Raw genomic sequence first — 20,305 nt, 5'->3', positions numbered from 1 at the left:
CACTGGCCTTCCCAGCATTGGGAGAGCCCAGATCAGGGTTGGCGCCCCTGGAGGGAGGCAGGGTGCCTGGAAGGAGCGTGAGAGCAGGTCAGGGAATCAGGTGCCCAACCCTGCTACTTCCTAGCTTTGTCCAAGAATTTTCTCAGAGTGCTGCCGAGTCAGAAGGGGTTGCTAGGGGTTGGGGTCGGGGGTGGGCAGAGGAGGCGTGGGAAGAGGAGATGTACGTGGGGGAGGGCAATTTTGAGTCTAGGCTTCTGTGAATGTGTTGCGTGTACCGATGGTTGAAGGTAAACAAGTGTTGTGAGTTTGGACAGGCACTGCAGGAATGACAGTCACCCAGACTTGCAGGCAGCCTGCCGTGCGCTGCATCACAGGCCAGGTGAGGTGATGCCTCTTGTTGGTTTTGCTTCTCAGGGTTCTGGTGAAGATGAGGACGTAGCAGCAGCCGCAACAGGGGAGCCCCTGCCCGGGACTGTGGCAGAAGAGCTGGACGGCAGCCCCCCAGGGGGGCCCCCACTGCCCATACCCACGGTGGCTTCAGAGAGAGGGGTCACTCCGGTGAGTGGTGTAGAGGCGCAAAGATTTGCCGTGGCCTGTCTTACTGAGGCGAAAAAGAAAGGCTGGCGACCTGGGAGGGACCTGCCCCTGGCTGGCTTAGAGGCAGGTTTCATTTTGGTTCATGAAGTTCCCCATTTGGGCATTTGAGGGGCCTGCGACCTGGGAACACACAAGGAAGCCACAGAGTGCAGAGGAAAAAGCAAGAGGTAAAAAGGTAGGGCACCTGGGTTCATGTCCCCAGTTGTCTCCAAGTTCAGATGAGAACTTTGTAACAGGCAGAGCTGGCCGAAGACACCAAGACCCTGATATCAGGGGAGTCCCATCCTGGACATGGGGAAGCTTCTCAGACTCAGCAGGGACTCAGAGGTGTGTGGGGGTGACCTCCACATCCCTTCTCCCACGAGTTTTTGTAATTCTGGGCCGTACCTGCATGACCTCAAGCAAACCCGTTCTTTTCCTAGGCCTCATTCCCTCCTCTTCGCGGGAGGATGGCTGTGAGGCCGAGTCAGAGGATGCAGTACTGGGAATGTTTGGAAAACTCTGTACGCATGCCCAGCATTGCCCTCACTTAAGGGCTGTAACTTCCTGTTTTGGAACTAGAGCCCCAGAGCTGGTTCCCAGCAGTGAATCAGATTCCCAGCTGTGAATCTGAAGGAAGCTGCTCCTCAGGTGTGAATATTTTTAAGGGACAGTCTGGTGACCAGAGTCACACCTGGTTACCTGCACTTTCAAAGCCTTGACCCAAGTTACCGGCGTATGACCTGTGGGACCCAATACAGCCCTGCAGGACTAACCCCCTGTGTTTGTCTAGTTAAACCAGCCCTGTTGCTGACAAAGCCCCTGGGCTCACTTACTCATGAGAACCTCTTGGCGAACACATAAAACTACGTAGTGTTGACCCAGAGGCTCTTGTCCTGGGAATCAATGTAAAAGGAGACAGTCTGCTGCGTAAAAAGGTTTGGTTGTATACAAATTTGCTAATCTCCGTATTACCCATAATAGAAAAAAATCAGACACGGTTTAATGAGACAGCCGTAGGGGGGTTGATTGAGTAAAGTATATTCAAATAATGAGACATTATGCAGCTATTAAAATTACACTTTTGGGAGTATTAAATGGCGGGGGAAATACAACATGACACTGAATGATGAAAACCGGTTATAAGCTCGAGTACATTCTGGGGGTCTTCACTATTTAAAAATAAACTCACGCACAAACTCTGGAAGGAAATGCCCTCCCTGAGTGTTAGCAGTTGTGTCCTCAAAGTGGCAGGACTGGGGAGGCCTGGCAGGTTCCCAATACATTCTGGTGTTTTCACCAGGGGTGTTTATGACTTTTACAGTGGGAATTTGTGAAAGCTCTAAGGAGAGTCTAGGCAGGGGGGACAATGGGGAAAGGGGAGCCACACCGATTGTAGTTCGCTCTGGCATGTGACTGATGAAGACAGGTCACCCCTAAGTGTCCGTGCCAGGAATCGGCAGGGAAGGGAAATGGAAGCCTCGGTTCATGAGCAAATGCTTTAAAAGCACAGTAGGGGCAGTGAGGAGAGCACCCACGCCGTCTTTAGGATCCTTGTGAATCTCAAAGTCACCCGAGGCAGTGGGGGAAAGGGACATCCAAGGTTGGCTGTGCCACAGCTCTGGGACGCATTTCTCACCCTCTCTCTGTTTGTATAACACGGGGTCTCAGCCCCTATTCCTTGTGTGGTTGTGAGAATCACATGAATCAGTACTTGGAAGAGCTTACCTAACGCATAGCTACACCCAACCAATTACGTAGGCAGGCCCAGAGAGGGCTGGCAGTTTGCTCAGGGTCACACAGCTCCCAGGAGATGAGTAGGGGTGAAAGCCTTACTGTCTGGACTTTTGTTTCTTTGTGTTTTGCACTGTCCCCAGCCACCCATCTTCAAACATGAGCCATAAGCCTGTCAGCAGCATCCAGGTGGTCCAAATGAGGTCACTCCATGTCTACGGTCTTCCCACTAGTCATTTGGTGGGGAATACTTATCAAGACCCTAATGTCTGCTGAGTGTGAGGGGCACAGCAGAGGCTAGGTGGCCAAACCTCTGTGCAGGGGCTCGCTGCAAGCCCCCAGGCCACACTTAACTCACAGAAGGGCTCCCACATTGGAGATGAGCTGCTCTGTCGTGTCTTTGGGACACGGACCAGGTTTCAATGACATCTTCTTGTCTTGGCTCAGAGAGGACATGTGGGAAGGAAAGGGCAGGTTGGGCCCCAAGCAGAAAAGGCTGGTGCTGTGACCATTCTGGAGAACACGTTGGCTCTGGTCAAGTGCCTGGAGCATGTTATTTGGGGTAAATAGAGTCAGTTCTGATCAAGGAAATAGCAGAAGCAGTAGGAGGACTGAGTCCCAAAGAGACTGAATTGGGAGTCCAGGAGAACCAAAAAAAAAAAAAAAAAAAAAAAGGTGTTTGGCTCAGGTCTGGCCACCTCTCCTCATTGATCGGTGACCTTAACCTCTGCAGGCCTCAGTTTCCCCATCTGTAATCAGAGGGGCCTTCCAATTCTGGTGTTCTCCAGCTCGTCTCCCATCTCTGCCCCTGATTGTCTTCCTGGGAAAGCCTGGGAACACGGGGGCTTCAGACACTTGGGTTTGCTTCTTGGGAGTTGTGGGATTTCTGGAGAGGTCTTTGCCATTTCTGTGCTCCATTTTTCCATCTGTACTGTGGGGGTGGCGAAGACTACCCCTCGAGGACGTTGTCAGGATGAAATGAGGTGGTGTTGGTGGGAGTGCCTTGTCTGGTGTCTGTCTCCACAGACGGATAACAGACTGCTCCTGAAGCAGCAGTGAGGTTGAACTGTCACCGAGGGGTTGTGCCCACGGCAACCAGGGCCAGGGACCCCCAGGAGCCCCCCAGCCTGCTGAGGTCCCACCCATGGAGCCTGCTCTGGCCAGAGGCAGCAACCTGGCTGCCTCTGGGGACCTTTTTGCTCTGCCTGCTGGTCCCAGTCCTCTTGCCTCCCTCCCACCTCCCCCTGGATGGAGGGTGTTCCAGCTCTGGTGGGGTTGGAGGGGCTGCCAGTGGGGATGGAGGGGCAGGAAGGCTTGGGGTCTGGGGAGGATAATGTCCTCCTTTTAGGCTGGCCTCCTCGGTGGACTTCGGATGCTAGCAGAGTTCCTGGAAGCAGGTCACACCACACAGGCTCTGTGCAAATGTACTGTTCGTGTTTCCATTCCTTTTGGTGGCTCAGGCCATTCTGTCACCTTTTTTGTCAGAGCAGCTGTTTCTCTGCACCCTTTGTGACAGCTGAACGGCCCCTGGGATGCTGCGTTTTCTCATTTTCTGCTTCCTTCTCCTTTCCAAGTCAGTATTCCTGTCACTCTGAAAGCATTTCCTGAGCACCCACCAAGGGCCGGGTGCAAGGCACCGGGGCCTGGAGGAGATTCGGGTGCCACACCTGCCCTCCAGGAGCCCCCGGTCCCAGGGAGGCTGGCCTACAACCCTGTGGACAGGGTGCAGGGCTGGTGGGAGGAGCAGGGTGGCTAGGACCCACTTCAGAGGAAGGCACATGGGCCTGGCTACCTTGTTCTGGCAGCACCTGGATCGGGGCGTGGGGTGGGGGAACCCTAGGTGATGGGATGGGGAGAGTCCCTACTGCTTCCTTCCTTCCATCATTCCCATGCACACTATGCGTGTGATACAGAGAAGAAGGGCTCCTGAGCCCAGGGTGGCTGAGTGCCCCTTGGGTTGTCTCATGAAGAACAAAGCCTTCTCCCTCCCTGCATAAGCCTCCTCTTAAAGATGAGCGGTTTCTACAGGGAGCAGAGGGGACAGCGTGTGTGTGTGTGTAGAGGGTGGGGGGCAGCCAGCACTCCACTGACCATCTTGTTCTCTTTAGGCTGAAGTTGGGGAGGGACTTCCTGGCCACCCTGAACCTGCCAGGCCGACTGGACCCACGGTGAGACCCCCACCCAGGCTCAGCGTGCAGGGCCTGGGAAGCCAAGAAGTAGGCCCAGGCTAAGGTTCAGGGTGTCTTCCATTGACACGTGGGGACATCACCTCTGTCAGAACCCTCAGTGAGCTCAAGAGTGGAGTCTTCATATACCCAGTGCTCTGAATGGCTTGCATGTCTCTCAACCACATCCTGAATGACTCGTTGCAATGCCCCATCCCTTGGAATGCCCCATTTCTGGGAGTGGTGCCCCATCTTCCTGGATACCAAGACAGAAATCAGGAAGCCTCCTCCAGGGGACCTCTGCCTCCCACCTCCCATCCAGTCAGTCTCCAAACCCCAAGTCTAGCTGGTCCCTCAGACGGTGTCAGCAAGCCCCCACAGTCCCCACCTTCTTTTTCCCACACCACTGCTCCCTTCTCAACCCAGCCCAGACCTCCAGCCCAGCTTCTCCTCGGGGCCTTGGAGTGTGTGCTCCATGAACGTTCTGTGATTGAGTTCAGCCTCACCTGGTTCTTGGGCTCAGGAATTAAGTCCCAGAAAGGGGTTTTTAGAAATTCCCTTTTGTTCTTTGGAGGAATTTGATGGCATTCAACAAGTAAGCACTGAGTACCTTCTTGGTACCAGATCTTGTGCCAAGATACTGGACATTCAGCGGTACCTCGGGGCGGGCCAACCCTGGAGGCGTCCTAGTCTGGAGGGGCTGACAGACATACACACAACTGAGCTTCAGGTCGGGTGGTCCTACCACCAAATCGAGACCTCAGCAGAGGTTGGTGAGGAACACAGAGTAGGGAGAGATGAATTCCGCCTCCGCCTGGAAATGGGGTGGGAGGGCTTCCTGGAAGTGGTGACAGTAGAACTAGGCCTTGAAGGATGAGTAGGGGTTTGGAAGGCAAGAAGTGAGGCTGAGAAGATGTGAACGAGCACGGTATGTCCAAGGACCGCTGCCCACTGGCTGTGCAGCAGGAGGTGGTGGGGAAGGAGGGGAGGGGTAGAAGGGAACGGGAGAAAAGGCCAGAAGGAAGGTTGGCAGCTGCAGTCTCCGGGCTACAGAGTAAGGAAAGACTTCTGGCGACAAGGCTGTCCTTAAAGAGTGGCCGGTGAAACCAAGTGGTGGGAATTTCTTCTCTCTCCAGGTAGGAGCTGAGGCCGAGGGCTCCGGCCTGGGCTGGGGCTTGGATGTCAGCTCCGGTTCTGGCGATCTGGTGGGCAGTGAGGAGCTGCTGAGGGTGAGTGTGAAGACGGAACCACGTGGTGTCTGGGCTTGACCACCTGGTGTCTGGGCTTGCCTTCCCAGTCATCGGGAGGATTATATTTTCCTCCCACATGTGTCTATGTTTGGCATTTTCCACTTTGATCAGTTTTGTTTCAAGTGAATATGAGCCTTAGTTTCTCTTCAGGACCCCTACTTCGCCCCTGCCCCCTTTCCCTGGCATCCAGGGCTGTCCCACAGCATATGCCTGTGACCTTCACCTCTTACTTGGCTTTGCCCCCATTCCCTGTACCCACTATAGAGAATCACTGCCTCTTCCCTAGGTGGTATTTCACACTTTGGCTTCCAGACTCTTCTGGAAATCCCTCCTACCCTGAGGCAGCCCCTCCTACCTCTTCAGCCACTCCTTCCTCTTTGGTCTTGACCCATCAGCCTCCTGCCCAAGGCAGGGCCCCCACCGGTTCCTGGGTCCTGGGTCCTGGGTCCTGGGCAGCACCTCCCTGCTCCAGCTGCAGCTGGTGGCTTTGTCCTGAGGCCCCCAACCTCACTCAGACCCCCTGTGCTGATTCCCCACCACTCAGTTGCCCCCCTGCCCACTCCTCAGGATAGAGCAGAAAAGTTCTGGACTCACTGGATAAATGGAGTGGGAGCTACATGGCTCTTCCAGGCTGGTGGGATCAGCCAACCCAGCAAGAGGCTGAAGAGTCTTACTAAGGGTTAGCAGCAGGAAGTTTTTGACTGCTCTGTCAGGTAATCAGAAAACTAAATTAGAACACCTCTGAAAAGTCTTAACTGATTGGACTTTTATTGTATACATATAACTGGGGAGAAAACATGATATGAGGGGCTCAGAAAGATCCTGGTTCAAATCCCAGCTCTTCTAATAATTAGCTGTGAGTGTGTGAGCCCAGACCAAGTCATATTATCTCACTGAGCCTCAGTTTCCCCCATTAGCTAAGTGCTAACACCGCTCTCTACTTGTAGTGTTAGTGTGAGGAATGGAAAGAATGGATGGAACATAAATGCTTAGTATATGTTTATCCCCTCCCCTGCTGTCTCTTAACAGACTTTCTGTTTTTTTTAGGGTCCCCCAGGCCCCCCAGGCCCACCTGGCTCACCTGGGATTCCAGGAAAACCAGGAACTGATGTTTTCATGGGACCCCCTGGATCACCTGGAGAGGATGGAGCTGCTGGTGAACCTGGACCCCCGGTGAGCCGCTGGGGTCCTCCCCCCCTCTCAGTGGCCATGAAGCTTCCTCTACCAGGGAGGCATGTAGAGCCCCCAGACCCCAGCATGAAGGCTCATAACAGAGAGTGAGCAGCTCGCTAATGTTTGTAAGCAAAAAAGTCCTCAGCTGAGTCATTGCTAAGACTCACAAGAGACAGAAGCCAAGAAATACACCATCCTACCCCCTCCTTTGCTGCTTTATCTTAGTCATTATAGAAGAGGCAAACTCAGGTGGAATCTTGGAATCCTAGCACATCAGAGGGCCTGGAGCACGAGGCCACCAGAGGCCATCCAGTCTGACCCTGCCCCCAGCTCCCCTCCAGAGAGGAAGATGCCACCCAGAGAGTGAAGGACACTCGTCCTCGGGGCATGGTCAGCAGTGACCATGCTGGGGCCAGAGGCCTGCATTCTGCCCTAGACTGACACAAGGTTCCTGGACCCACTGACCTAACCTGCTCAGTCCTCCCAGCCATGGCCTCCTTCTCTAGGAAGGGTTCATTCTTGATTCTTATCAGAGATGTTGTGGACTGATTGTCATTGCTGTTCCCAGGGCCCTGAGGGACAGCCTGGAGCTGATGGAGCCTCTGGCCTTCCTGGGATGAAGGGAGAGAAGGTAAGGACAGGGTGGGAGGGGCCCAACACATGGGGGCCACCAGGCCACACCACCTCTCACTTACCTCTAGGCCTGTCCTTGCCTCTTAGGTGAATGACCCTTTCTAATCCCCTCTCAATCCTCTCTCTGCTGGATGTCTCCATTCCAGGGCTCTTGATGCCCAAACCTGAGCTCAGCATCTCCAACTTCAGTGAATGATGCTGCCTTCTACCCAGTCCCGAGGACGCAAACGCAGAATCTTCTCTAAGCCCTCCTTCATCTCCCTTTCCTGCCCTGGCCCTCCCATTGCAAGGACTGGCCCATCTGTCATCCACATGCCTTGCCTGTCTGCACCCTGATCTGAGGTTCATCTCTCCTTGTCCGCATGGCAGCTTCAGGCTTCTCGCCAGTGTCCCATTCTTCCCACCCGCAATCCAGCTTCCACCTACCCGCCCCACCTGTCCATCGTCCTGCAGCAGGCTCCCTGTGGTCTCTGCTGAGAAGGTATCAAGTCTTGCTGCTGCCTGAAGGACCAAACGCTGACAGTGCCCAGACCTGCCTTCCCAGCTCTGTCCCCTGCCGCTCCCACACATGGATTCTGGATCAGCCAGCAGCAGCCCTACTGTGGTGCTCTGGGCCTGCCCTTCCTGGATGGCCCCTGCCCTTTGCACATGCTTTCTCTCCACCTCAGGTGACTTTCCCTTTCCTTGTCCTCCAAGGACTGGTTCAGACACATCCTCTGAGAAGCCCTTCAAACTCCCGATGAGCAGAAAGCAGCTGTCCCTCCTGCACTTCCATTAGCACAGCATTGTTTCTGCTGGGACGCCTCCAAGCCAGTGTTAGTGTATCTGCGACAAACAGCTCTAGCGCTGTCTATGTGTCCTTAGGATCTGGCTCAGGCCTCTGTGAGCGTCTGACCAGTGAACTGGCCATTCCCTTCAGTCTCTTCATTCTCTGTAAGCCTGTATTGTCTTCAGTCTGCAAACCCCACATGATGCCGCGGGGGTGGAGGTCCTGCCCTTCTGTCGGTTCCCAGCCTCTTTGAGGAGATAAGCCATATCCTGCAAAGGAGAGCAATCAAAATGAGGTATATACGCAAATAATGAATGATGGAACACTTAAAAAAAAAAAGAAGTAAACCTCCTTGCAGTGATACAGTCGTGAGTTTCCCTGAGGATCAGAGGAGGGAGGATCCCTCCCAACTGGGATGGGGAGCAAAACCTTCTGTGGACTCCGCTGTATGAAGCTGTGGAAAATGCTAACTCCCCAGACACCACCATCTTTGCTGAAATGAGTTTCCAGTTTCCATCAGCTCTCAAGTGTGTTTATTTTAATTGAAACAGTAACTCAATTTCCATGGAAAGCTCATTTCTCAGAAAAAGAAGAAAGAAACTAGTTGTCAAGCTTTATAGGACTCATTTTTACATGTACCAGCTATTTCATAAGAAATTAGATTTTGCAGGAAATATCACAGACCTACACTGTTCCTCCCTGTCCTTACCAGCTCTCCCCTACCCACCCACACACACCCCACCCATGCTCGTCTCGTACTTAAAAATACCCACGGCCACATCTGCACACGGACACGGGGCGGGCACCGTCTGCAACTGTCCGGGGCAGCAGGCTCGCCCGGGATCACTGTTGGAGATAAATTACAGTTTTCTCCCCCAAATTTGCATGAGTCTGAATTTTTCGCACCACGTGCAGAAGACACTTTCTGGTCAAGTGAAAGCAGACTCTAGAAGGACTTAGAAATTTAGATCTAGAAAGCACGGAAGAAACTTTGCAGATGACATTTACCTAAAAAAATCTCTTAAAGGACAAAAGTAACCCGAGGAGCATGGTAGGGATGTCAAACAACAGAAAGATGCTTGAGAACATGAGCGGTCTCTGGGTCGTCACACAACGTAGGATCCAGTGACACATCACTTGATCCTTGACTCCCTTCCACGGTATCTGTTCCTCTTGCACACCTCCCGTGACAAGGGCCTCATTTCCTGCCTGGTGGTACGTGGCCGCGTGTAAGGGGATCATTCCTCACGCTGCTCAGAAAACAGCCTCTCTTCTCTCTCGCCGTGTGTGGAGACCAGTCTGGGCAGTTGTCCAAAGGGCAGTTTTCCCCCCAAGAATAAAGAATTTTCCCCCAAGGAATTATTTGGCTGGAAAAAGAATATTATCCTATATATTCATTATTTTCAAATTGAGATTGTCATCAAAATATGGATGGTCATTAAGAATTTACGCAATAGATTACTTTATGTTGAGTTCGATGACAGGCGTTCTCCTCAGTTTATTTTCCCCGAATTAAGAGGAGCAGCTACTCTGAGATCTTTAGCCCATGAAGGAACAGGACAAGAGTAGCCTGCTTTCCCAGCTACAGAAGGCTTCTGGAAAGGATGCTTCTGCAACATGCTAGAGATAGATCTCTGGAACATTCCTTCCTGCTTTGTGCCTGGCACACTGTGCCATCGAGATCTTCAGCACACGTGTAGCGTTTGTAATCCTCACTCTCGTCCTCCTTTTACAATTTGAGTCATTCGCTATGTTCTTCTATGTCAAAGGTGCTTGGACAGCCAGGCAGGAAGGAGTTTGTGTTTTGAAGTTTTCTTCAGTGCCCAGAACTGCGGAGGGGCATTGAGCTCCCAGTAATGGGCTTCGAGTGGTCCCACTGAGCTGCCAAAATGTCATCGCTGGGCCTCGTATACGAGATTCTGTCTTGCCCATGAGATGAAGGGAAATGCAAATAAATCATTATCAGCTGCCCTTTCTCCATTGAACCCCACCTGGATTTGAGCAATTCTGTAAATCTTACACATGGCAGAGCCGGGTGCCCTCGAGAACCTACATGGTGAACCACGCCTAATAAAGGTCCAATCATGGTTTTAGGGCTGGTAACAGCTTAGGTCACTTGAACATTTCAGTACTGGCCCGATTTCCTGTTTCATATCTTCTTTAACCACCAGACGTGTTTGGTACAAAATCAGGATCATAGGCCCCCATCAAACCGAATGGACCATGGTCAGTTCTAATTGTAACAAGTTGAAGTTATCAGTGTAACGAACACCAAGAGCTCAGCTGACAGACACGTATGAGGCAGTAAGTTGTGACATCTCAGATACCACAACAGGAAAAAGAAATCAATTTATTTATTAGGTTCTTTGATGTTCTTGTACATTGAAGTCAAAGTCCTTAGCAAATTTACTTACCGTAATGAGCGGAAATTTCTAGTGAATTCTGCAGCCTGATTTTGTAGCACTCCTGCACCTCGGTCTTTGGTGGTAATTCTGTTGTGGAACTGGCCTCTCCATACCTCACTGCCACAGCCAACCCCGCAGCTGGGCCGGTTGGAATTCCAGGATCCCCACTGAGCAGTGAAGTACAGCTCTACCCTGTCATTTGGGAGCAGAGAGTCTTTGCCGACTCTTGTCATTTGGGTTCCCAGTTTCCACTGTATGTGTTCACGTAAATTCCAAGATGAGCTCTTCCATGCCCCAAGCTGATCTGCTCAGATTCTAAAATAGTGGCCACCAATGGAATGGGTCCAATGGAATGGGTCCAAATACTACCTTTTTGCTTGTACAAACTGGATAAAATCATCTGTTTCTGAGACCAATTAATCAAGGTCCAAAATACCTTCCAGAACTTCCTTTGAAACTGCTACAAGATGTACTCTCAATTTGAAGAGCTGGGAAGGTAACGTAAAAAAGACCATTTTTCACTTTCCAAACAGAATTTTCTTTAACACGCTCAGCTGGGAACCCAATAAGGTTTTCAGAGGATACAGTTCAGGAGTCAAGAGAGGAGGCTCGTTTAACTTCTCTTTCGCAATATCCCTGACTGACTGCGATGTGACTTGTGACTGGAAAGGTGCACAAGGTCGGCACTTCCTCAAGGACAGATGGCGACAGGCCGCGGAGGACAGCATGGCTGGTCACACCCAAGAAAAGCTGGCACCGAAACTGTAGCCTCCAGATTAGGAGGAGGAACTGGAACACAATTCTTTTTTGTTTCTGCCCATGGTGAAAAGTCCCATGTAGGTTCTCAGCGGTCAGCTTGGTAGGCAGAGAAGCCTCTGAGCCCAGCCACCACTGCTTCCTTCTCCCGGCACCCCTTCCTGTCCCGCCACCCACTAATGTCCCTGCTGGAAGGCAGGGGGGACTCTACAGCCAGATTCTGTAATTCTCTCCTCCGGTGCCTCTCTTGTGATTCAGCCCCTACAGAGCACTTCCTTTCGACGGTTATGTATTTTTATTTCTAAGATCTCGAAGTGATCTGTGCTTATGCCGTGATAGCTTGCCCACGTCTCGGGGCCAGAAAGCCCTCCCTTTGCTTCCCGAGAATACAGATTGTATACACTTAGAGTCCCAATTGGCTTGTGTTCTTCCCGCTCCTTCCCCGGGCGTGCATCCCGTCGGCACTGCCGCCTCCCTTTTACAGTGTTGCCTTCCCTCCGGATGTGTGGTGTTTCTTGCTTGTTTGTTTGCTTTCAAAATTGGAACCTCTCTTCGGTCTGTTTTCTGCCTCTGTTGGAGAGCTGGGCAGCATCTACTTCAGAGACTTGCAGTTTTCGGGGAGAGGATGCAGGCAGTGGGGTGTGCCATCAGTCAGGGCCCCTCTGCAGCTGGTCTTATGAGTTTTGGGGTACCCCTGGACCTCCCTGGGTTCCCTTAGCCACTCGGGGCTCGGCCCTGTGTCCTGACTCTAGTAAACAACGTTCATCGTTCATGTAGGCGTGAGACCAGGAAGTGAGGGGGAATGGTCACGGCTTGCCAGCCTTCCTGCTCTAGAATTTGAACCTATCTGCCCATCAGAACCACACCGAGCTCCTGGCTCCCGCTGCCACCACTCTGCAGGATCCTTTTTCCCCCTGTGCTTTTTCTCCACCATTGAAGTCTCTGGCTGCAGCTTCCTGTGTTTTTGCCTTAGCGTTCCTCGCTATTTTCAGTTTCGGTGTCATTTGCCATCTGACTTTTGAGCATATTATTTTGGACCTCTCTGTTCTGTCCTTTCTATGGATTTGATATGAAGGGCCATCCCGCCCAGGGAGAGAGGGATTGGGGAGAACGGCAGAGCCACAGAAGGCGGGTACATCACGATCAAGTGTCAGGACCTTGTCCTGGCTCCTTCCTTCGTGAATCCTGAGAGGTTCTCCCACTGGGGGGCCCTGTTCACAGTCCCCTGATGTCAGGCCATGTCTCTTGTGGTTGACCACTCCTGGCCAACAGACCCCTATTGGTCCTCCCCTCTGCTCAGAGCTCATAGCTGGTTCTCGTCTATGGGATCCACATCTAATGCCCCCCCCAACCTGTACTGTAGTCCTCATTGGGAATGGACGTACAACCCACTTTAGAGTGATACCCTCCCCCCAACCTCATTCTGGGGCCACCCCAGATATAGCTATATCCAGAAGAAAGTCCGTCATCATTCCACAAATCTCCAAAAGTCTAGGAAATACATATCAAGTTCTGGAAGCCCCTTTCTTGGCTTCAGGTAGGACACATATCCCTCTACTTGCGTCGTGGGAAGGTGGGAAAAGGGACCAGCCAGTATCAGATAATTTTCCAAGGGAATTCTCCCTCTCCAGTCTCTCCTTGGTTCATCTTTAACTTCTCCTTTTCACTCTTGAGGTAGGTAATGAGCTAACAGTTGAAAAATGGACTTCTCCAGCTTTCAGTGTAACTTGCCCAGCAAATGGACAACTGTAATACACCCTCGGCTTGGAGACATCAGCCCCTTTTAATATCCTGTTACTTAAGAGTCATTAATTCTGCATTTTTTTCTTCTGATTATACCAAATGAGATGTATATTAATTGGCCCTTTTTCTTGTTTTTTGTTTTGTGTGTGTGTGTGTGTGTGTGTGTGTCTTGTTTGTTTTGTTTTGTTTTTTCCCCCAGGGTGCAAGGGGGCCTAACGGCTCAGTCGGTGAAAAGGTAAAAGAAAAAGAAAATACTTTCTTCTCATTCGTAGCTTTTCTCTGGGTTTGCTCAGTTGGACTGGAGTGCTGAGGGTCTGCATGTCAGGGAGCAGAGAGAAAGGATCCAGGAAGTGCTCAGGGAAAGCAGAATGGATACATGTGTGCTCCCCTCCCACGCCCTCCACCCAAAGGGCCAGATGCGCAGAGCGCGTCAGCATGTCTCCACGTGAAATGTCAGTTAGCAAGACGGAGGTTTCTGTACCTCAAAGCAGTACCTGTCAGAGAACCCATCAGCCTCATTAAATACAAAGAATGATTTTCGAACTCAAGCGTGTCTGTTGCTCCTTTCACCGGTGAACCCAGGGCTGCACAATAAACCTGTCCTCTTCCGTACAGGGCGACCCAGGCAGCAGAGGCTTACCGGGACCTCCAGGGAAAAATGGACAAGTTGGCTCTCCCGGGGTCATGGGACCCCCAGGGCCTCCTGGACCGCCAGGGCCCCCAGGTCCTGGATGTACAGCGGGACTTGGACTTGAGGTACTTTGCCCCCTTTTTGTGGCTAAAGAAGAATGGGCGCTAGGGACTGTAGAGCAAACCAGCTAACAGATGTTGGTCCAATGGCAGAGACGGTGGTGACCCCCCCGGAGCCCAGCCCCAGGGCCCAGCTCCCCACCTGGCACCAGTAGGTGCTCAGGAACTGGGTAAGAAATTCTCATTCTCTTTTCCTCCCAGGATCCTGAAGGGTCTGGAAGCATCAGGCTGTTACATGAACCTGGACTCTCCGGACCAGTGGCTCCCAGCGTAGGTTGAGTTTGGAAGCCTTCATCTGGGGGGGCTGCCATCCGGGCTCTGTTGTTTTCAGTGACTCACCCTCTCTGTGCCTTTGGCTGCCAGCTGTGCAATGGGGACACCAAGTGCTCTTTATAGTTTGTTTCTTTGAGGAGCGGCACAGATGTTTTGTATAAAACATCATAGGGGAAAACTTGAAAGTCCTCTCTTTGTCCCTTACCATCAAGCATCTCAGCTTCCTTGCCTCCTACCTGCTGCCCCCTTCGGTACTCACACTTTCCTCATCTCAGAATCCTGCGCTCCTGACAGGGGCTCCTTCCGGCTGCACCTAGCCCCAGGGAGGTATTATCCATCCTCTGCTATGATTCCTGCTCTCAAGAGGACCACCCCTCCCCATCCTTGTCCCATCCCACAAAGATAATGAGACAAAGATCTTTATCTCATTATCTTTGTCGGATGGGACCCAGAGCTGAGCATACCAGTCCAGGAGAGAAGCCTCACAGGGGCAGGCAGCATAACCCCCTCCACGATTAAATAAGACCCTTCCCTCTCCTCCAGATGCAGAAGGCTCTGAGATTCAGGGTTAAGAGGACACTCACTCCGTGCTGGCAGAGAGCTTCTATGAGTGTTCCTTCTTTCTGACTCTGGAAGGGGAATTTGCCCATCACCTTTTACCCCCATTATCTGGGGGCAAAATTCATGTGGGTGCTTAGGGAGAGACAGCAAGACAGGAGGATAGATGGGGAGCAAGCAAAGTGAAGAGAAGAAAACCAAAGAACGTCTGTTTGTTTCACCAGGGTCCCAAAGGAGAAAAAGGAGACCAGGGACCCAAGGTGAGGCCACTGATCTGAGATGGGGGTGGGGGTTCCCAGCCAGGTTCCGGGAGCGTTATCCGTGTACAATGACTTTTTTTCCACTATCACTGCTGTATCCAGGGTGACAGAGGCATGGATGGAGCCAGCATTGTGGGACCCCCTGGACCCAGGGGGCCACCAGGTCGCATCGAAGTCTTGTCCAGTGTGAGTGTCATGTGCAAAGTTTACGGTAAACTGAAAGAAGAAAGTGCTACGGCAGTTCAGGGCTGTTATATAAGAAGTGGAGGAGGGGACGGGTGTGTTGGTAGTCAGTTCTGTATGTTACTGTGTCCACCTGTGTTCTGTCATCCTGGGGTGATCTCCATTAAAGCCTGCCACCAGGAATGGGGTGGGATGTGTGCTACCCTCTGTCTCATTGTCTGCTTTCTTTCTTTTCAGTCCTTAACCAACATCACCCACGGATTCATGAATCTCTCAGACATCCCTGAGCTGGCTGGGCCTCCGGTGCGTATCCACAGCTGCCCCCAGAGTGAGGGTCCTACCCAGAGGCCCCTGCGGAAATGAAGTTGGGTTGGTTTGGAACCCTTTTAGCTCCTGAAGCGTGGAGCTAGAGTATATCAGAATAGAAGGGAAAGGAACTTTGCATTTCTGAGAAGTTGCCATCACATTAATTTGATTGTCCTGGGAGTTTTATCCAATGCAGTGGAAGCTTCCAGTCTCATGTACCAGAAGTATGTGTCATGGAAACCAGAGAATCAGAAGTATGTGTCATGCAAATCAATCAGAGAATCAGAAGAAACAAACCCAGTGACATCCGTGTGATGGCTTTGACCTGCTTTTCTTAACATGATCTCATTTCGCAGAATGGGAAGAGCCTAGAGAGACCTAACCTTGTGCTCATGGGAAAAGTGGCGCACAAGGAGAGAACCTGACTTGCTTAGGTCCTTCCAGCCCCTGTTAGAGACCAGGAGCACTCAGGGAAGCTAGTCCACACAGTTGTCTAAGGCACAGCAGGACCTAAGAGGAAGGAAACTCCTTCCTGCAGGCTGTGCCATACATTCCCATCACCCCTCCCGGCATCTGCTGGTGACAGCTGGGGAGAGAGGCAAAAGCTCTAAGGAATCTTGGGGTCCTAGCCCGTCTGCCACACACCCCCTGAGCCCCTGAGTCTGTTCTCTGATAAGGCCTCACCAGCCTCTGGGGCAGCTCGTGAGAGGCTGGGGCATGAACCTGCTTTGCAAATGGTGCTCTCTGTGGAAGCCCACATGGAGACTGAGGCTCATAATTCCACAGCTGGCTTTGGGGGTCACCCCCAGCAGTACCCACTGAGATTGGCCTGGAACCCCCACCATCCATGTCCAGGGGCCCTCGGTGCTCTCCTCAAGGCTTCTGCAAATACCTGGGAAGTTCTTCTAGAGCCAGTCTCTCCTGCTGGGTCACCTCTGTTGGTGGGGTCTTCCGCTGTCTCTTCTGCACTACATCCCCTGGGACCCCTTCCCTTGATTTCTGGAAAATCACTCAAAACACCCCGGTGATCAACCCCTAAAGCAAACCCGCTATCAAGCCAAAGTCGCCTCACAGAGGCTCTTGGGGTATTAGGTGGGTTATAACTAAAGCAACGTACAGGCTCAAATGAAAGATTTGGCCTCTCTGTTCTGAGAGTCCCTGGGCCTTGTCTGCCCCTGCCCCTTCTCCCTCTCCCCACCTCTAGAATCTACCTTCTCTGCCAATCCCTGTCCTCCCTTAGCAAATCAAGGTCCTCAGTGTCCTTTTCAGTCCCAATGAAAGGCCAAGATTGTCCTCCTCAGAGGCCCTTCCCTCCCTAATGGGACTCAAGTCCCGGCCAGCACCCTCATGCTTCCCTACCCCCACCATACGCACAGGGCATTGAGAAATGTGTTGCTTTCCAGTTGTCTCTCTCTTTATGTATTCTGCCAAACTCATAGACTTTAATGAGTATGTGGGTGCCTGGGCCAGGAGAGAGAGCCCTGACCAACGTGTAGTGAACCAGACTCTCTGTTTATTCTTCTCTGAGGGAGAAGAACATCACCCAAATGCCCCCACTTCCACCCGCAAATACCTCAGTGCGCTCTCTGGGCCCACTCCTCAGAAATGAGGAGCTTATTCTCAAGAACACGTGTTGAATGTTGATGCTGAGTGATTTCCCAGAGCGGGAGTCAAATGCAGGGTCCTCCCTGGTGGTGGAGAGGGAGTGGGGCCTCTGGGCTCCTGGACACGGTTTCTGGCTCTGTCACTAACTGGTCATGTGACTCTGCACGGTTCCTTCCACTCCTGGGCCTCGACATCCTCGTCTAGGAACGGATCATGGGGTCCTCCACACAGGAACATGCTTGGGCCTTTGGGAGGTACTAGGAGGGGTGGGCCCTGAGGCCCCGCATTCCTGCTGGCCTCCTCCTCACCCATCTGCTTGGTTTTTGGTATGTCACAGGGTCCGGAAGGCATACCCGGGCTGCCAGGATTTCCAGTAAGTACCACAGTGGCCCTCCTCCCTCTGTGCTCTGGGGCTGTGTTCATTCTGTTCCTTCCCCCTGGAATGCCACTCTCATTCTGCATGACCAAGCCTCTGGTGCCATCTTGTTCATGTAACCTGTCCTCGTTGACCCCCACATGGAGGGATCCTTTTCTCCTCTGAGTCCCATAGGCTTTATTTTCAGCTCTGCCATGATCCTTTTCTGCCCTGAATAACAAGTTATTTGTGTCCTTGTCTTTTTTTCTCAATTTTACTGTGAACAGCTTGTGGAGGTTGGGTCTTATCTCTCTCTTCCATGGTACCAGCGGAAACCAGAGCCCGTGGTTGGCTTTCAATGATTGCAAGTGGATTAGTCACATTTTTCAGTCGCTAGATAAATAGATACGGTCAATACAGTTCCAGCAGATCAGTTTCCTAAAGTGAGAAGATAGCAGCGATGGGGGATGGGGGAAGTGGAATCATAGACCGCAAGTCTAGCAGTTCATAGGAAACCCTATTGGGGTTTCCATCATGGAAGGTGAATGTGCATTTCTGTGTAGAAACTGATCAGTTCTGTCTCGAACTTGGAACCTGTGCTGAAGCTCAAGGCTCCAGAGTGAAATCTACATGATTCTCTAAGACACTACAGCTCTGAAACGTCCCAATGCCAGCAGGCCTATACACTGTCTCTGGGAAAATGAAGGGAATTTATCAAAACCGTGACATAAATTGATTCTTGATGGTGGGATGATAAGCAATTTCTTTTTCTGTTTCTTTTTTACTTTTCTGAACTTTTTACATTTTGTAAAAGGAGCATATCCAACAATGACACAGAAAATACAGATGAATTCACCCTTAGACACAGGAGAGAGTGGCAGCCAAGGAGGACACCTCTTTGTTAGGAAAAGAGGCCACACATCTGAGCCCTGGCATGGTGGCTTCAAACTGGTGGCATGTTCCAGAATACGTTTTCCTCTAGATGAGTAGTTCCGTGTTCCTGAGGGAGCCTACAGGGCTACTTTAGGGAGTAAAGAGGAGGCCACAAAGGCATGTTCTGGGGGACCTCTAAAGAAGCTCCATTTGACATGTTTTATATATTGGGTTTTCATTTAAGTCTTGTTTGAAAAAGGACGGCAGAGAGCTTCATTGCTAAAAAAAAAAAATAGTAATCACAAATATTTGAAAGCCACTGCTCTCATGCATAAATCACCCTTTAACCCAGCGGAGAGGACAGGGACTAGTGCAAAGCTTCATGGCAGTAAAGCGTGTGAGCGTTTTGGGGGCAGACATCTGGCTGCGAGTCATCGTCACAGGTATTGAGCGTCTATTGGAGTTGAGAAGAGGTCCGCTCTGGCTGGGTGTGCAGAACTTGGCTCCTTAAGGGGGCGGACAGGCCTTCCTGCAGGGGGACAGGCATGGGTGGAGGTGCAGAGGAGAAGGGGAAAGGCTCACCCTGGTGGGGTGACGGGGTGAGGTCTGAGGCTGGCTGGGCTGGGTTTGGGTGTCAGGCTGGGCTGCCTGGATCTTACCCCATAAGTGGTAGGGAGCCAGAGAAGAAGCAGGAGTCACGGAAGGTGAATGGTGGGTGGAGGCCGGCTACGGGATGACCTGAAGGACCCACAGGGCCACCAGAGGCAGCAGGACAAGGCTGTTCCAGTGGTGGCCATCAGAGGAAGCCTCCAGGCCTAGTCCTGCTCGGTGTTGTCTTCTTTCTGCCAGACCCTGCCAGACCACAGCTTCATGGCTCATGGTGATTTCTTCCCACGAGCAGAATGACACTCCATATTCTACTTTTTGAAAAAAAAAACTTCCACTTGGCTAAAGCATAACAAACCATAAAATAGCCTCTGATGATTCCTTCTAGGGCCCTCGAGGACCAAAAGGGGACACCGGTGTGCCTGGATTTCCAGGACTGAAAGGAGAACAGGTAAGAGGGAGCTGGGTGTTTAGTGACATCGCGCTCCAGAATTGGCTAAGTATTTCCAACTGGCTGAAAGTCACTGTTAACTTTTGTAAAATTTCTGAGATATAATTCACATACCACAGAATCCACCCCCTAAAGGATTGTAGAGTTTGGTGATTTCTGGTATATTCACGGTTGTACAACCATCACCACTACCCAATTCTTAGACGCTTTCTTTCTTTTCAAGATATTATTTATTTATTTGACTGAGAGATAGAGAGCACAAGTAGACAGAGCAGCACACAGAGGGAGAGGGAGAAGCAGGCTCTCCGCTGAACAGGGAGCCTGATGCGGAGTTCGAACCCAGGACCCTGGGAACATGACCTGAGCCAAAGGCAGACACTTAACAGACTGAAACACCCAGGTGCACCCAATTCTTGGACATTTTCATGCCAGGAAGAAACTCTATTTATTAGCCATCATTCCCTAGCTCTTAACTTTTCTAATCTCCATGGTCCTCCAAAGTGTAGGTGGGTTATGGGTGGAGAAATGGATTCTCATCACAGTTTGGGAAAAGAACTCAACACGCCCTTGAATGTTGTTGTCACAGGTGCTGTGCTTTGTCTGACTCCCTGTTGGGCACCCCCCATTAGAGTGTGCGCTCCCCAAGAGCAGGCCACACAGTTTCTTCTGTATAGTTCCTGTGCTTAGCATAAGTCCTGGTACACAGGTGGCAGTCAAGACATTTATTGAATAAAAAATATATAATTAATGAGTACAATGAATGCTAACATTTCGAAATTATAAGCTGGGCATTCTGCATTTGGATGGCAGTCTTGGTCCAAAAGCTTTGGAATAAAAAGCATGCAAAGCATGTCCTTGGAGCTCCCAGGACACTGAGCGGA

The 20,305-nt window shown here is 51.5% G+C and overlaps 1 protein-coding gene across 1 annotated transcript in view; it reads left to right on the top strand.

Moving 5' to 3' along the window:
• Nucleotides 1–20,305, top strand: part of COL15A1 (collagen type XV alpha 1 chain) — a 101,130-nt gene that overhangs the window by 55,492 nt on the left and 25,333 nt on the right. The window contains exons 11-23 of the mRNA XM_046023530.1: nt 415–558; nt 4,419–4,478; nt 5,612–5,704; nt 6,773–6,898; nt 7,467–7,529; nt 13,404–13,439; nt 13,820–13,960; nt 14,156–14,224; nt 15,010–15,045; nt 15,148–15,231; nt 15,466–15,531; nt 17,477–17,512; nt 19,362–19,424. Coding sequence (XP_045879486.1) covers nt 415–558; nt 4,419–4,478; nt 5,612–5,704; nt 6,773–6,898; nt 7,467–7,529; nt 13,404–13,439; nt 13,820–13,960; nt 14,156–14,224; nt 15,010–15,045; nt 15,148–15,231; nt 15,466–15,531; nt 17,477–17,512; nt 19,362–19,424 — 1,017 coding nt within the window. The remainder of the gene's footprint in view (nt 1–414; nt 559–4,418; nt 4,479–5,611; nt 5,705–6,772; nt 6,899–7,466; nt 7,530–13,403; nt 13,440–13,819; nt 13,961–14,155; nt 14,225–15,009; nt 15,046–15,147; nt 15,232–15,465; nt 15,532–17,476; nt 17,513–19,361; nt 19,425–20,305) is intronic.

Source organism: Meles meles, chromosome 11, assembly GCF_922984935.1.
Source record: "Meles meles chromosome 11, mMelMel3.1 paternal haplotype, whole genome shotgun sequence".
NCBI lineage: Eukaryota > Metazoa > Chordata > Mammalia > Carnivora > Mustelidae > Meles > Meles meles.
The sequence above is the reverse complement of the archived record's forward strand: the minus strand, read 5'-3'. Positions and strand labels throughout refer to the sequence as shown.